This window comes from Sapajus apella, unplaced genomic scaffold (genome assembly GCF_009761245.1).
Source record: "Sapajus apella isolate SASKATOON/1434 unplaced genomic scaffold, GSC_monkey_1.0 scaffold161, whole genome shotgun sequence".
NCBI lineage: Eukaryota > Metazoa > Chordata > Mammalia > Primates > Cebidae > Sapajus > Sapajus apella.
Window position 1 is genome coordinate 2,351,013 of NW_022437101.1, and position 18,126 is coordinate 2,369,138.

The 18,126-nt window shown below is 37.2% G+C and overlaps 1 protein-coding gene, 1 long non-coding RNA gene and 1 other non-coding gene across 4 annotated transcripts in view; all 3 read left to right on the forward strand.

The window, feature by feature from the left end:
• The window catches only part of TIMM23B (translocase of inner mitochondrial membrane 23 homolog B), a 29,329-nt gene that overhangs the window by 4,986 nt on the left and 6,217 nt on the right, over nt 1-18,126 (forward strand). The window contains exons 3-6 of one of the 2 annotated variants that reach the window (XM_032266865.1): nt 5,255-5,348; nt 5,571-5,655; nt 8,013-8,071; nt 11,139-11,249. In XM_032266865.1, coding sequence (XP_032122756.1) covers nt 5,255-5,348; nt 5,571-5,655; nt 8,013-8,071; nt 11,139-11,249 — 349 coding nt within the window. The remainder of the gene's footprint in view (nt 1-5,254; nt 5,349-5,570; nt 5,656-8,012; nt 8,072-11,138; nt 11,250-18,126) is intronic. The other variant, XM_032266866.1, reaches the window with a different exon arrangement.
• On the forward strand, nt 7,310-7,510 carry LOC116542123. The gene has a single exon (XR_004265074.1). It is a non-coding gene; the product is annotated as a small nucleolar RNA SNORA74 (small nucleolar RNA).
• On the forward strand, nt 15,891-17,798 carry LOC116542111. The gene is made up of 2 exons (XR_004265069.1): nt 15,891-16,713; nt 17,030-17,798. It is a non-coding gene; the product is annotated as an uncharacterized LOC116542111 (long non-coding RNA).

The window sequence follows — 18,126 nt, forward strand, 5'->3', positions numbered from 1 at the left end:
TACTTAGAAATAAACGGACCAGGTACAAAACATATTCTGAAAACTATAAAATGTTATTGAAATTAAGTGAAAAGGCATGTGCTATGATCCTGAAAAATTTAATATTATTAAAATGGCAGGACTCACCAAATTAACCAACAGATCTAGTGCAGTGCCTGTCAAAAATCCCAGCTGGCTTTTTTTGCAGAAATTGACAAGGTTTTATCCTAAAATTCTTAGGGAAATTCAAGGAATGTAGAATGGCCAACAACCTTGAGAAAACAGATTGGAGGACTTGAACTTCCCAATTTCAAAACTTTGTACAGAGCTATGAGACTATCATGATAGTAACATAAGAATGAATCCATAGATTAAATACAGAGTTCAGAAGAAAACCCTTACAATATATAAAGTCACTTGCTTTTCAGTAAGGATGCTGAGACAGTTAAGTCAGGGAAACGTTAGGACAACTGGAATCCATATGCATAAAAATGAAGTTGAACCCTCACCCTGCACCATATACAAAACGTTAACCTCCGAATGGATTAAAGACCTAAATGTAGCAGCTAAAGCTGTGAAACTCTTAGAAGAAATCATAAGCACAAGTAATTGTGACATTGGATTAAGACAGTAATTTCTTGGATGTGACACCAAAAGCACAAGTGATTTAAAAAAAGTTTATAAGTTGTATTTAATCAAAATTTTAAAATTTCATGGTTTAGACAATACCAATAAGAATGGAAAAAGGCCTGATGCAGTGGCTCTTACTGGTAATCCCAACACTTTGAGAGGCTGGGGCGGGAGGATTGCTTGAGCCCAGGGGTTTGAGACCTGTCTGGGCAACAGAAGATCCCATCTCTGCAAAAAAGACAAAAATTAGCTGGGTGTGCTGGTGTGCACCTGTAGTCCCAGCTACTTGGGAGGCTGAGGTGGGAGGAGCACTTGAGCCCAGCAGGTAAAGTCTTCAGTGAGCCATAATCAGGCCACTTAACTCTACCCTGGGCAGCAAAGACCTTATATCAAAAGAAAAAAAAATAGGGAAAAGACAATCTACAGACTGAGAAAATACTTGCATGTTATGTATCTGATAAGGAATTTATATCTAGAATATTGTTTTAAACTCTTAAAACATTAATAAAAAACAATTACAAAATGGGCAAAGGATTTGAGTACACATTTCTTTATGAAAATATACAGATATCTAATAAAGACATGAAAGCTGGTCAGTAACATTAATTAGAAAAATGGGGATCATAAAACCACAATGAGATACCTCTTAACACCTATGAGGATTGCTATAGTCAAAAAGAAAATAAATATTGGTGAGGATATAGAGAAATTTGACTTCTGAACATTGCTGGTGGAAATGTAAAGTGATACAGCTGCTTTTGGAAACAGTCTGGCAGTTAGTTTCTCAAAGTGTTAAAAATAGACTTACCTTATGACTGGCAATTTCAGTCAAGTATACTGCATACTCAAGAGAATTAAAAACCTGTGTACACATAAGTTGTAAATGAATGTTCCTACTAACATTCTTCATAATAACCAAAAAATTGAAACAAATGTTTATCAACTGATGAATGGATAAGAAGTGTAGCATAGCCATACAATGGAATATTATTTGATAATAAAAATGAATTATTAAATAAGTATTTTATTTAAAAATGAATTATTAAAACATGCTATAATATAAATGAACTTCCTAAATGAAAGAAACCAGTCACAAAAGACCAATATTGTTTGGTTTCATTTATATGAAATGTCCAGAATAGGCAAATATATGGATAAGAAAGTAGATGAGTAGCCTCCAAGGGTTGGGAGTAAATGTGCAGTGGGTATGGGATTTTGTGATGAAAAGGCTTTAAAATTGATTGTAGTCTTCTTTGCACAACTCTGAATATACTAAAAACCACTGAATTGTACACTCTAGGTGAATTATATGATACATGAGATACATATCAGTAACTGTTGTTTTCTCTCTTTCTCTTTTTTTTTCTTCTTAAGGCGGAGTCTCGCTCTGTCACCAGGCTGGAGTGCAGTGGCGCGATCTTGGCTCACTGCCATCTCAGCCTCCCAGGTTCAAGCGATTCTCCTGCCTCAGCCTCCCTCATAGTTGGGATTACAGGTGCGCACCACCACACCCAGTTAATTTTTGTATTTTTAGTAGAGACAGGGTTTCACTGTGTTGGCCAGGATGGTCTCACTCTCCTGACCTCATGATCCACCTGCCTCAGCCTCCCAAAGTGCTGGGATTACAGGTATGAGCCACCCCACCTGGCCTCTCTCTTTTTTTTTTTTTCCCCCAAGAGACAAAGTCTCACTCTGTCTCCCAGGCTGGCATTGCAGTAGCAGCATCATAGCTCACTGTAACCTCAAACTCCTAGGCTCAAGTGCTTCTTCCGCCTGATCCTCCCAGGTAGCTAGAGCTGCAGGTGAACACCACCACTCCTGGCTAATTCTTTTGTTACATTCTTTGTAGAGGTATGATCTGGCTTGGTTGCCTAGGCTGATCTGTAACTCCTGGCTTCAAGTGATCCTCCTGCTGTGGCCTCCCAAAGTGCCAGAATTACAGGCATCAGCCACCATGCCTGTTTTTTAAGAGTTATGGTTGGAGCTTTTTATTTCACAGTTGAATCACTAACAGCATCTGACAGTTGCTGCATTTCTTGTGTTAAGTGTTCGAATTGAAGCAAGTTGATGATTAGGACCTTGCCAGTTTAAAGCTTTGTTATTTTTTCGGGAAATGTTTTTCAAGTGAGATAGATAGATAGATAGATAGATAGATAGATATTACAATTTTTTAAATTTTCAAACTCTTACTGCATTTTTTTTTAAATAATTTTTTAGATTTTCAAGTGTTATATTTTAACACTGGGTGTTCATTGATTTTTTTTTTTTTTAACTTTAAAAATACCCCTTTGTCAATTTACTAGTTGCATGTATTTTGCTCAAATATTTAATCTACACTTAGAGGTTATTCTCTAGCTCTAATTACAAATTCAGTATCATTGTGACCCTGCATTGCTAGGTGGGGCTTATTAAGGTTAGACGTAAAAGATTTCATATCTCCCCTAAAACTTGTGAATTCATTCTTCATCATGAGCATTTATCTTCCATTGGAATTCTAGAGGGACTTTAGACTTGAAAAGGGGTTTTATAAACCTCACCTGTTATTAGAAATAATTATGAAAACCTTAAATTTAAAGATACCATAATAGAAATTACATTTCGTGAAACTTTGTTTATACTTTTGAAGGTTGGAGACAAATAAAATAGTGACTGTCAACTCACCCTGTAGTGACTTTGGTAACACCTTTTTTTTTTTTTCTTGTTTAATAATAAAGACAGGGTCTTAGTGTGTTGCCCAGGCTGGTCTTGAACTCCTGGGTTCAAGCAGTCTTCTCGTCTTGGCCTCCCAAAGTGCTAGGATTACAAACATGAGCCATTGTGCCCAGCCAACTTTCATCTGACGCAATATTGTGGTTTCTCTTACTAATGCTTTTATATTGTCACTACTCTTACATCCTCATTGAAATTTTTAAAAAATTTTATCAAGTAATAATTTTTTTTGTTAGCCCAGGTGAACATCTGGTACAAAATAAGGAAAATTTAAATATTTTTAACACCCATAGGGTTAAACACACAAAATTATAAAGTAAATTTTTTTTCTTTTTTTTCATTGCATCCCATAAACAGACAGAAAAATTTTATGTCATCTCAGCCTTTTTTTTTTTTTTTCAGCAGGTACATTGATACCCATTCTTGGATTTATCTTCTGTGTTAGCAAACTCTGGTACTTAGGGGATTTTAGTAACACTGGTGTCCTGGAGTGTCAGCAGTACAAGTTTAACAAGAGCTTTTTAGTGTATCTTCCTTACATGCAACATATTAACATATTTTGATAACAACCTTGTTTGTGTGTGAATTGATGGACATTTGCTTGCAGCCCTTGTTATGTTTTTTAATTTACAGTTGATACTAGCTGAAAAATTGGTGCTGGCATGCACTTATGCTTTTTTTATTATTTTTCACAGCTCTTTTTTTTTTTTTTAATTTTCTATTGTTAATTAGTTATCTGTTTCTGCATTGAAGGATATTTTTTTTTTCAACAGCCATGGCCTGAGAATGAAGGATAATTATTTACCTTACCTTATCGAATCTAGCATTTCTGAAAACTCAATAAGTACAGTTTAAGACTAAGTCATTAATTCCAAACTTGAAGTACCCCAAATTTATAAAACTATATGCAATTATATCATGACATGTGACCTATTCAGATTTTATTATTGCCCAATAGACCATTCTTATGTGACGAGAGTGGATGTGCTTGTTTACTTTTGTAATTTTTGATGAGGATGTGTGCACGTTCCAGAAAGAAAAAAAAACAATGCAGAACTACAGTTTTCTTACCGGAAATGCATTGACCAATGTTCAGTATTTGCCACAATGATATAGGAGAATGTCAGTGGTCTTTACTATGTTGAATGTGACACACTGCATGTCCTTGCCAAGGGTATGAACTAGCCATAGAGGCTTATTTTAACTATCTTTGCATGGAAATCTTGCCAGAAAAATGAGGGTGGTAGCTTTTGTTCAGTCCAGCTAAGTGATGGAATTTTGTTTTTTCAAGTGTGTTTTTCATAAAGGTGTATTGACTCTTCAAAATTGATCGCTATATTTTGCTCTTGAGTGTCATTTCTCAATCCTTGTATTTTGGGTGACCTTCCAGGGGTTCATGCCTCATTTTGTGTATGCAATTACTAGAAAGAGGGTCTGTAGCTTTCTAAGATTATCAAAGGAATATATACTCCTTAAACAGATAAGAATTATTAAAGGGGGTCATTTGCCATTGCATAATTGATCCAAACTGTTGTACTTTATTAATTTTTGCTCATTTTTGTGAACATTTGGTTTTATACATAGAAATGCACAATAAATAGCTGCTACAGAATGAATGTTATTTTCTTCTTTCAGACTGTTCTGTTCTTCTCATAGCTTTCAGTGTACCTTTGTCTAGAGCTGTCCTTTCTAGACACTTTTGCACAAATCTGTCAGAAGGAAACAAAGTTCTTAATGAGACTCCCTCCTAAGAACTGTGTACTTTGATTTAGATGTTACTTTTGTAGAAAGTTTTATTTTTGTTTAAGTATAGGTTTAGTTTGAGTTAATATAAGGTTTACTTTCTGTGAAAAACTACTTTGAAGTGTTAAAAAGGCACTTGCAAGATTTGTATCTTGAGGAACACTCAGCCTGGTTTTCATTATTACCCTTTTAGGATACAGATGAGTTTATTTTACCTACTGGAGCTAATAAAACCCGGGGCAGATTTGAGCTGGCCTTCTTTACGATTGGAGGATGTTGCATGACAGGTGAGTATTACATACTTTTTTTTCAAGTTTATTCATTTCAAATAGCAGAGGGTGTTTAAAATCAAAAGCAATTAGAATGTTGGTTTCACGGTGTTTTTAAAAAAAAATATTATTTACATTTGTCAAATGAAAAAGAATCAGAAGTATAGTTATGCAGTTTTGAGTTTGTTTGTTTGTTTTTAATATAAAGCTGTCTTAACTGGGTGAATTATGATTTACCAGGGGCTGCATTTGGTGCAATGAACGGTCTTCGGCTAGGATTGAAGGAAACCCAGAACATGGCCTGGTCCAAACCAAGAAATGTACAGTAAGTTTCATGTAACCATCTGATGTAGTGATACTTGAATAGTAAGCTCTGTTTTGTTGGTTTGAGGAGTACAACCTTGAGATTACAAATGGTTAGTATATTTATATGCTTTTTGTCTTTTTGTTTTTTAATCTTACTCAAAAGCAACTAAGGAATCAGATTGCTGACTCTTAGCTTTTAAAAAGAAGTGATTTTTTTTTTTGAATCAGTGTCCCTTACTCAGCTAGTGCTACGCCAGCCTAACTTCTCAACTATACCTGATACATTCTCTAAGCCTATATGACATGCTTTTCAAATTGTTGAATTGCTGGAATTTTGGATTGTTCAGGAGCATGCAGAGCCATAAGACATGATAATAAAGACATAAGCAGCACATGAGAGTGATGCCGTCATTTAACTTGAACTTCTTACTGATTTTACTTTACATTTCTGAAATGGCGAGCCAGATAAATTTTAAATAAAATTTTTAAAATTAGAGTTAATTCCAAAAGGATAAGACACAGTTTTCTGTTAGGAACTTGAAGTTGCAGAGAAGGGGAAAGTATAGTTAAAAGAGTCAGAAAGGATGTTTTCACCCTACTTAAGAAGTAAACATGGCCAGTTCCTCTTGATATTCCTTAAACAATATGTTTAGTTTTGCCCATTTTTATGCTTCATATAAGTGTAATCATGAGTATGTATTCTTCAGTGGCTTACTGTTTTGTTTTAGGACACTTTAAACTCCATCTTTCATATTGTTCAGCCAGCAGATGGCACCAGATGTGCTAGAATTAGACCCTGGGAAAGTGGAAGGCCTGTTGTGGCGTTTTTTTGAGAGTCAGAACCTTATTGTGTTGCCCAGGCTGGAGTGCAGTGGGACCATCACAGCTCACTGCAGCCTTGACCTCCTGGGCTCAAACGATCCTCCTACCTCAGCCTCCTAAATAGCTGGGACTACAGGCACGTGCCACCGTGCCCAGTTAATTTTTTAATTTTTTGTAGAGACGGGGTCTCACTGTAGTGCTCAGGCTGTTCTCAAACTCCTGAGTTCAAGCGATCTTCTTGCCTCAGCCTTCCAAAGTGCTGGCACCACAGATGTGAGCCACTGTTAAATTTTTTGTATTCCTGTTACTGTGTGGATCTCTGTCCATGTTTTAACAGTCTAGATCCTTCAATACTTTTATTATTTGTCCCTTGCTTCAATAACTTTTAACTTTTTGCATTATGGGGAATTTTTAATGTATAAAAGTAGACAAAATACATGGCATAATGAACACATGAACCGTAACCCATCCTCGATAACCATCAGCCATGGCCAGTTGTGTCCCATCTCCTTCTCCTCTCCTATCTTATTTTGAGACAAAAACCCCAATGTCGTATTAAATGCAAATTTGGAAATAGATCACTTAGAAAAGACAACTTACTTCCTTTCTTAAAACAACAGTTATTAAAAGCTTATTAAAAATGAAAAAATAATGGCTGAACTTAAAATACATTAGTAAGTATGTAACATAATTAGAAACAATATAGTTCTGTTTATAAACATTACTGATTTTTTAAAACAAACTTTTAGAAGTAATACAAATTATTGTTTCTGTAGAACACTAATTAAGTGAATTGTTTAATAATAAACCAAATGAGTTCCTTTATTCTTTGTTACTGTATTCCCATAATTTCCAGCAGTAGTCAGCCATCTGGACAGAACCATTCCTGGGATGGTGTTACACTGCTAGGAGAGGAATGTCTTCTCTTCATCCAGTTGCCTCTGTCACTGTTCTGATAGTGTCTGGCACTGGGGCAAGGGAAAGCTGTGCTTCCTTGAGAGTGTGCTGAGCATTCACTTTGGCTGCTTAGTTCTAGTCTGGGAGCAGACACATGGTGCTTTTCCCATGTATTCGAGTTAGATGGCTGCTGATATCCTTCTATTTAATTGTACTGTATATTCTGTACTTTGATATTCTTTGATTGTCATTAACGTTTTAAGCATACGCTCCCCTCCCAAAAATAATCTTTTAGAAGCTAGCTCATGATAATTAACAGTGGCATTTTTTACATGGATGTTTCTGTAAACCTCTTTATAAGATACATTCTAGGCTGTCATTCAAAGCCTTATATATATTTAACATGTAGTCATTATACATTCAGTAATAAGAATTTTCCTATTATTGCCCAAAGTCTTGAAAGTTTTAACCTAATTTTCACTTATATAGAGTAAAAATAATCCTTATTGGAATCTGAGCTATTAAGATGTATTTTAGAATTTAAAAACTTTTGAGTCTTGAGTCTAGGCTTGTTAAATAGCTATTTTTATTGTTTTTAAAGATTGCTAGAGAAACAATGATTCTAAATACAGATTCTTTCTCTTTCTGCCCTGGTAGGATTTTGAATATGGTGACTAGGCAAGGGGCACTTTGGGCTAATACTCTAGGTTCTCTGGGTAAGTAGAGATCTCGTTTGATAATAATTGTTAAGGTAAATAAAGAATGTGCAAATATAATGAACAATTTGATCAACCGATATTCTGGTCCTAGGATATGAAACAATTGTGTTTAAATCCATTCCAGTGCATAATGTAGATAACTACTTGGGGAATGACCATGAACTAACTTTTGAAATAATCTCAGATGCTAATAATCATTCTGAATACCATTTCTGAATTTTTAAAATCTTTTGAACACTACACGCTGTCCTTTCTGAGCACAACACCCAATAAAATGATGTTTAAACTAAATGAAATCCAGATAATTTAGGTCCAAAGTAAAGAGCTTTGTATGTTAGGCAAGGTTCAAGGTCCTGTAGTGAGACATGATCAATTAATCCAGCCCTCTTGCTATATTTTCTTAATAGCCTGTTCATTAGTCTGTTTACCTGAGTAGATTTCAGGCACCTAATTGCCAGAATTAGAATAGGTTCTTTGTAGATAATGAAAACGTTTGTAGTTCTAGGCAAAAGGTAATTTAGTAATTTAGTAGTGCTTAGTCAGAGCCTAATGCTTTCATACCTTATTGCTTATGAATGATTGATGACTTGGAATAGATCTCTTATGGGTTATGCCCTTACATCCAGAATTTTCATACTTTATGAACTTAGTTGAAAGTCTGAAAATCTCAGTTTAAATTGTGGCAGATTAAGGAGGGGAAGACAAAACTCATTGAAAAGATAGAAAAAGCGTCTGTTATGGCAGAGTAAGATCCTTGCCTTGTCTCAGGATTTGAAAGCAGTACATCTTCATACCATAAAGCCAGTTTTCACATTTTGGATCCTAAGACATGGCTGCTTTCATATGTTGCTGATGCTTGCATTTCTTCCACCGTTCTACAGAGTCACCCTTCTCTGTTCCTTTTAATTGTTTCTATATCTAGAGTAGTCAGCTGTCCTTGCTGCCTAGGACTTACAGAGAAGAGTCCAAGAAACCCCTGACCCAATCCTGGACAAACTAGGATAGCTGGTCACCCTCTGTGTACCCATTGTGGTATGATCAATAACAGTGTTCTGTTCATGATCAATTTCAGTTAAATGAGTTGAAGGGAAAGATGAGCTTTCATAGCAGTATAAAAATAATCTATTTTTTCTTATGCTAGAAATAGGGGTAAGGGTGTGTGTGTGTGTGTGTGTGTGTGTGTGTGTGTCTTTAATCCAAAGTACAACAATTATGGTAGCATATAAATGAAAATTTTAAATATTCTTCCTGAGACTTCCTAGCAGTACTTTCTAGAAATAGCTATTATTGATGTTTCTGCTGAATCCTTCCAGGCATTTCTCTGCATAGCCAGTCAGTCGTGTACCATGTGCATATGTCTCTGCTTTACTTATTAGTGAAAATGACTCTTCTGGTTTTTAATTGACTATACAGTATTCCATTAAAAGTCCCTTTCTGAATCAATTCAGATGGTAAATGCTCTTGATGGGCATTTTATTTGTTGCCAGGTGTTTGCTATTAGAAACTATTCTAGTGATCATTTCATGTATATCTTTGGATAAATTTATCTAAATATAATTGCCATACTGACTTTTGTGTTGAAAAAAAACAAAAAAACAGTTCTTTCTCTGCTCTCACACTACAACAGTCAACACAGGATATTTTTGTGACCAGATATGTGGGAATATTTCCCCACATACCAAGTAATCAGTTTTGCAGTGGACACCAGCTGGGTGTCCTTCCAGTTCAGTTCTGCCTGGAGATAGCATCAGAACAGCAAGTTGAGGACTCTGTCACACGAAACTGAGCCCCATTTTGGATACTTCTGATGCTGATCGCAACCCCCAGGTTATTTTACCTGTGTTTCTGACCAACCAGCTATGTCGGGGTTCCCACAGCCCCCTCTTTGAGTTGAATTAATTTATTATAGTGGCTCACAGAACTCAAGGGAACACATACTTAACATTTGCCAATTTATTATAAACAATTTTTTTTTCCTTGAGATAGGGTTTTGCTCTGTCGCCCAGGGTAGAGTACAGTGGAGCTCACTGCAACCTAGACTTCCTGGGCTTAAGCAGTCCTCCCACCTCAGTCTTTCAAGGAGCTTGGGACTACAGTCAACATGCACCACCATCCCAGCTACTTTTTAAAAAAGTTTTTTAGAGAAGGGATATCCCTATGTTGTTGCCCAGGCTGGTCTCAGACTCCTGGGCGCATGTGATTCTCTCACCTTGGCCTCCCAAAGTGCTGGGATTATGGAAACTTTGTGTGCTACCATACCTGGCTGGATATTTGTAAAGGATACAAATAAACAGCCCAGTCAAGGAATACATAGATTGAGGCCTGTTTGGGCCCTAAGTACAGGAGCTTTCATTTCACCGGAGTTGGAGTGCACTGGCCTTCTGGCATGTGGATGAGTTCTTTCTCACTTTCTTGCAAGCCCCATGAGTTCAGCAGTCCAAAAAGTCCTCCAATCCCATCTTCTTGGGCCTCTTCTGGAGAATTGATTGGATAGGCATGACTGAAGCATGAATAACCTTGTAGAACTGTGATTGAACAGAAAGGGCATGCTCTACTACTAATAGACTGGGCGCAGAAACCCAGCGAGGCCTGTCTGCCCAGATTCTCCTTGGCCTTTCTGTGCAGCATTTCTTCTTCCTGGGTACGGAGTAGAATCTCTTCTGAAATGGGGGTCTTATGGCCTACAATCAGACAAGGTAGGTCATAGAATTTCTTTATGGTCAGTTCCAAGAAGACAGGTGTGGAAAGATTAGAGTCCTACTATGAGGAGAAAAGGGAGCAGGTGAAAGGAGGACACAAGAAGGTCAGAGAGAGAAATTCTGTTTTCTGAGGCCTGAAGTGGCCCAACAGTATAGCAAAAGACTTTCACCTTTGTCTCTAGAAACTATTCCAAAGCTGCTTCCAGAACCAAGGACAAATACCTTAACAAGTGATTGTTTTAGTCCCTTAGGAAGGGCTATGGGAGTTATGAGCCAGGATCCATGGATGAAAACCAATATATGTATATCATAATACCATACTTAATCACTTTTTTTGTCACTGAGCACTTCCATTTCCTGTTTAGCTTTGCTCTACAGTGCATTTGGTGTCATCATTGAGAAAACACGAGGTGCAGAAGATGACCTAAACACAGTAGCAGCCGGAACTATGACAGGCATGTTATATAAATGTACAGGTGAGTACTATGGAGAGCCATCTCTTACTACACTTGAAGTGCGCTTTTTTTAATTCATGGTTTTCGAGGAAACTACACTCTGTTGCAGTATAGCCTAGTTTTCTAATCTTATGGTTATTTTGGCTTGGTTTGTTTTTTTAATTGTGGCAAAATAGCCATCTTAACCATTTTTTAAGTATACACTACTTTAGTATTAATTATATTCACATCATTGTATAACTAATCTCTGGAACTTTTTCATCTTGGAAAACCAATACTCTGTACCTATTCAGGCTCCTCCCATTTGGCCCCTCCCCTTAGCTCCCGATAATGTTATACTTTCTGTCTCTGAATTGGCTATTTTAGTCACCTCATATAAGTAGAATCGTACAATATTTGTCCTTTTATAATTGGCTTATTTTACATAGCATAATATTCTCAAGGTTCATTCATGTTGTTGCATGTGCCAGAATTCCCTTCCTTTTCAAGGTTAAATATTATTCATTCTGTGTATGTATACCATGTTTTGTATGTGCATTCTTCTATCAAGGGATGTTTAGGTTGCCTCTACCTTTTGTCTATTGTGAATAATGCTGCTATGAATATGGATGTACAAATACCTCTTCAAGATCCTTCTTTTTTTTTTTTTTTTTTTTTTTTTTGATATATACCCAGAAGTGGGATATTTGAATCATATGGTTTGTGGTGGCATTAGGAAGATAAGATTCTTTTCTGTATTTTTTTATTAATTTTTTTATATCTTGGATAGACTGGGCAATAGAATATTCAAAATTATTGGTTCTGTTTTAAACAATAATATGACCTGTGGCGTCAGCATATTAAACTATCACAAGACACCCACAAAGTCAAAGCCCAGAAATGACTGCCCCTTAAGTCAATTTAGAGCCTCTTATTTCTATGATCGTCTTACACTACAGAGAGATCAACATGTTGCTGTCCAGGGTCAGATAATTCTCTTCTGTGATAAATTTTTATTAGTTTAGAAGCATACATTCAAGTAATACCTAATTTAGTTTTTTTATTAGGTTGATATACCTTTGGCTCCTTAATTTTTATTTTATCAGAATAATCCACATACATGATTTTTTTAGGTTGAGATTTTTATCTTTTTTTTTTTTTTTTAACATCTAAAAGATTTTAATGATGTGCAACAGTCTGTTATATGCCTCACCCTAATTCCCTGTTCCCAGTGGCAGCTATTTTAACTTTTTTGAATTTTTTTTTTAAAGACAGGGTCTCACTCTGTCATCCAGGCTGGAGTGCAGTGGTACAATCAAGGTTCACTATAGCTTTGACCTCCTGGGCTCAGGTGATTCTCCCATCTCAGCCTCCTGAGTAGTACAGGCACAGGCCTCCACACCCAGCTAATTTGTGTGTGTGTGTGTGTTTTGTTTTTCTGTTGTTGTTGTTGTTGTTTTTGCAGTGATAGGGTCTCACTATATTGCCCAGGCTGGTCTTGAACTCCTGGGCTCAAGCAGTCCTGCCTCAGCCTCCCAAAGTGCTGGGTTTACAGATGTGAGCTACCATGTTCAGGCTGCTTTAATTCATTATTCTTTATTTTCATGTTTTTAAATAACAGTATTATCTTGATTTTTCTTGACTTTTCAATCTTACATATTGTCTGTTGACTTCGTAAGAGGAAAGCTGTGTTAACTCCCATAAGAATTGTACAAAATATTCTTAAAGTAGAAAAGAAGGTCACATCCTTTATATAGGTCACCTCATTTACCATTCTCTGAAGGTAGTAGTCTGGTACTCCCTTGTTTCATAAACTAAGAAACTAAAATTCAGACAAGTTAAATTACCTTCACATGCTTACAGAGCTCTGTCATGGTCTAGTGCGTCAAACTCTATTCTGAGTCCAAAACCCATTGTCTTTGTCACCAAACCAAATTGCCTCCAGGATAATCAGGAAAATTTCTAGAAAAGGGAAAAAGGTAGTAAATAACTGTTGAACCAAACCTTAAGGGTGGACTGAATTTTCAGATGTATCTGTTTGATCATAAGATACATATAAGGAAGGTGTGGGAGAAAAGTCTGGAAAGATAGTTTAGGCTTATGGCATGGAAAGCTAAGGTAAGAACCTTAAAATTAGACTGAAAGGCAGCTTGTCATCAAAGGTTTTTGGACAATACTACAATTGTCTTTGAGGAAGATTGGGCTAGAAATAGTGAGTAGATAAGATAAATTGGAGGTAGAAGCCTAAAGTCAAAATGGTCAAGGAGAAGTATTATTATAGAAGTTGGAGAGATGGTGATGGAAAGGTAAAAAAGAAAGATGACTGGGTCACTAGAATACTGTTTACTGCTTGGTGGTTTCTTCTTTCTCTGTTTTGTTATTTTGTGGAAGCAATATATGGCAATAAAATTCACAATATATGTGACTTTGAATAGCGTAACAGCTAGCTGTCCTGGGCTCCCTCCCTACTGCCCCATTTATCCCTTACTTGTCTCTTCCAGGTAAGACTAAACTCACTAAAATGTTTCCGTTGTTTTTTTAGAGTTGGGGTCTTGCTCTGTCACCCAGGCTAGCAGTGGTGCCATCATGGCTCACTACAGCCTTGAATTCCTGGGCTCAAGGATCCTCCCACCTCAACCTCCCCAGTGGTTCAGACTATAGGCACATGCCACCACACCTAGCTAAGTTTTTTCATTGTTCCTTTTTTTGTTGTTTAGCAATGGGGTCTTGCTAAAGTTGCCCAGGCTGGCCTGAAGCAGTCCTCCCATCTCAGCCTCCTGAGTTGCTGGATTACAGGTGTGAGCCACTGTGCCCAGCTTTCGGAATTGTTTTTGACTCCCAATGGCACTGTGTCCTTTTAGGACAGTTTTTTGCCACTGATTCTCAGTTGTTTGGGTGATTGCTTTTCTGTGGGTGGGAGGAATTGTCCTAGATTTCTTTGAGAATCTTACAAAAGTTTTAGAGTTTATAAACCCTGCATTAACAACTCAGTATATGTAGACTTTCTTTAGGAGAATTGTGTAACTTAACTCTTTAGAAGTTTTATAAGCACTTCAATGCTTATGATTAAACGAAAGTGCTGATGTTTAGAAGGTAACAATCAAAATCAAATTAAGCTGGATTCTTTAAAGTGGTTCTGCCTTCTTGGTGATTTGCTCCCTTGCCACTTTGATGACTCCAGATTTTACTACTCTTCCCGTTGTCTTTTAACTCCCACTTCACAGCCTTCTTCTTGCTGTTACCATTTCCTAGAACAGTACTTGCAGATACCTCACATGCTGCATCATTGTCTTTGTTCAGATACTACCTTTTATTTGAGGCTTTTTCTTAAACACTGTAGTACATACAGTTTTGCACATACATTTTAGTTGTAGGATAAATTGCTAAAAGTTAAATTACTTGAGTAAATAATCTGCGTGCTTAAAATGTGAGTGACTAATGCCAAGTGACCCTTCCAGTACTTGCTAACCTTTGCCAGTATTGTTCATCTATCATCAGTGTTTTTTAAGCTAGTAGGTGAACAGTTTTAATGTTTTATTTTGCTTTGTCCTGGTTGTTTATGAGACTGAACACCTTTTATTGTTTAGTGGTTAATGGTATACCCTTTCTCTCTTTTTTATCATATTGTTGATTTAATTGATTTGTTGGAACAGTTTATATATGATGGCAGTTAGTGCTTTGTCTATTACATATTTTACATGAATTTTTACTTCCTGGAAAAATGTTGATGCCAGTAATAGAAATGTAGAAGGCATCAAGAGGTTCTTTTTGGTATGTGAAGCTTAATTCTCAAGGCCTGGTATTCAGTTTAGACATTGATACATAGAACCTCTTAACAATAACCTTAATGAACAATTACCTAATTTGAAGAACTGGATTTGTATATATATATTTTTTGTACCTTAAATGACTTTGCTTTTAAGCTGACTTTCTTATGGTAGGAAGACGTAAGATTAATAGTTCAAGGTGTTTTGGAGAGGAAGGGATTGCCTATATGTTTTGATTTCTGATGACTTATTTCTGAAAATATGTGATAAGGCTACCCTAAAATTCCTAAGCTTATTGATGACAGCAAAACTACAGCTGTTTCTGTTCGAGTAGAATACTGGTTATTAAATAGATTCTCGTTTGTCACAGGGAATCTAATGGCATTTCACATTTTTGGAGAAAATTTATGTAATTCATTAAAGAAGTATTAGACCTGAATTCAAATCACATGAATCATCAGAGTTCTACCTTTAAATTAGCCTTTTTGGGCCGGGCACAGTGGATCACTTGAGGTTAGAAGTTTAAGACCAGCCTGGCCAACATGGGGAAACCCCATCTCTACTAAAAATACAAAAATTAGATGAGTGTGGTGGCAGGAGCCTGTAAGCCCAGCTACTTGGGAGGCTGAGGCAAGAGAATCGTTTGAACCCAGGAGGTGGAGGTTGCAGTGAGCTGAGATCGCACCACGGCACTCCAGCCTAAGTGACAGAGTGAGACACTGTCTCAAAGAAATAAAATAGGCTGGATGCAGTGACTAACGCCTGTAATCCCAGCACTTATGGGAGGCTGAGGCAGACGGATCACTTGAGGTTCAGGAGTTCAAAACCACCCTAGCCAGTATGGTGAAACCCCATTTCAACTCAAAATACAAAAATTAGCCAGATGTGGTGGCACATGCCTGTAATCCCAGCTACTTCAGAGGCTGAGGCAGGAGAATCACTTGAACCTGGAGGCAGAGGTTGCGGTGAGCAGAGGTTGTACCTCTGCACTCCAGCTTGGACAATAGAGCGACTCTTTCTCTCAAAATAAAATAGGATAAGAATTAATTAGCCTTTTTGATCTGATCGCTGCCAATTTTTTTCTCAGGATCTTTCTATTAAAGTAGCTCTGTACCTACTATGTTGAGGCTCCTTTTTCATTTTTTTTCTTTTTTTTGAGACAGAGTCTCAGACTAGAGTACAGTGGTGTGATCATGGTTTACTGTCACCTCTGCCTCCTGGGTTCAAGTGATGTTCCCGCCTCAATCTGCCAAGATGCTAGGACTACAGGCACATGCCACCATGCCTGGCTAATTTTTTTGTGTTTTTCATAGAGACGGGGTTTCGCCATGGTGTCCAGGCTGGTCTTGAACTCCTGAGCTCAAGCAATCCGCCACACTGGCCTCCCAAATGTTGGGATTACACCACACCCAGCCCCCTGTTTTTTTAAATTTATATATTTAAGAGTACATTGGGGGTTGGAAATAGTTTAGGTCAGCAGGGATTAGCCATTCCCTAAATGTAAACTTCTTCACTGGTGCTGCACTTAGAGTTCCTAAGATCCTTTCCAAATTGATGAATCTGGAAGTTGAAGTTATATTTGTATTCACACCACAAAAAATTTCTGTCTGTGCCCTGTCTTCTTGGGTTTATTTTAAACCAGAAATTAAGACATTGATTTTCCTTTGTTAGAGTGATTTCAGTATTTTGAGTTATTAAGACAGAAAATGTGAGCCCATGTTGGAATTCTGGGTCAGCAGGTTATTTTTATTTATTTTTTTTTTTTGAGACGGAGTTTCACTCTTGTTACCCAGGCTGGAGTGCAATGGCGCGATCTCGGCTCACCGCAACCTCCGCCTCCTGGGCTCAGGCAATTCTCCTGCCTCAACCTCCTGAGTAGCTTGGATTACAGGCACGCGCCACCATGCCCAGCTAATGTTTTGTATTTTTAGTAGAGACGGGGTTTCACCATGTTGACCAGGATGGTCTTGATCTCTTGACCTCGTGATCCACCCGCCTCGGCCTCCCAAAGTGCTGGGATTACAGGCTTGAGACACCGCGCCCAGCTGTCAGCAGGTTATTTACCTCTGTTCCGCAATTGCTATGGAAGTTAAAGTCTACTTGTTATGTGACATAGAATTAATGAGTATTCTTTTTTGCTTTTACTCTTCTGAGCCCAAGAGCTTTCTTTTCATAATTTATGTTGGAGGTGTTCTGGACTATGTTATTACTGCAGAAAGTTAGACTCCCATTTCTTTTGATATCAAATATTCAGCCTCTTCCTCTCTGTCTTACGAATACATATAATATGCCTTAGATGCCAACTCAATACATTCTTACATTCAGGGCTGTCCTTAAGGAAATACCATAGTGGCTTCCCTTGTGTAAGAAAACTGAGTGGAGGGGGTCAGCTGGAGCTTCCATGCCTATGTTGGGCTAGAAGCACCTCCCATTCATTTCCAGCCCTTTGCCACTCTGCATAATTAGTGTCCTTCGTTTATTCAGAAGAAGCTAGATCCCAGATTAAGTGAGCACATAGGCATGCATGTCAGAGAAAGTGTCGTGGGCTCTTATGGATAAAATTTGAAATGCAACCTATTTTCAATAGAAAAAAGCCTCTTACTCTCACATATCCCAGAAAAATTTAGATCTTAAAATGCTTTTGAGACTTAAGATGCTCACGTCTGTGGAGTAAAAATGCTACCTGATATTTGTGGTGTATGAATTACCGAGAAACAAAATTACTCAGCTAATCAGGTGTCTCATGCATAATAAACCAACCTAACAAAGGAAAGCTGCCTTTCAGAGGCAAGAATATAGAACATATGTAGTTTATTAAGCTATTTAAAGCAGAAATGTTATGAAAAATTTGGAAATATTTGTCACTAGCTGTATGACCTATTGAAAAAGGTCCTCAATACTGTGCTCATCTATCAAATGGGGGTATGATGATTCTCACTTTACAGGGTTGTGATACATTTTAAATGAAACAAGTTTCATTAAGTGCTTATTGCTGAAGATATAATTCAGTGAATGTTGCTTTTCTTAGAGCAGAATTTGGTATTTGATCTTCGCCTAAGCCATTTTGATTCAGTTCTTAAAGCAAGTTGAATGGTACCCATGTTCACAACAGCATATTATTCATAACAGCCATACAGGCTGGGTGTGGTGGC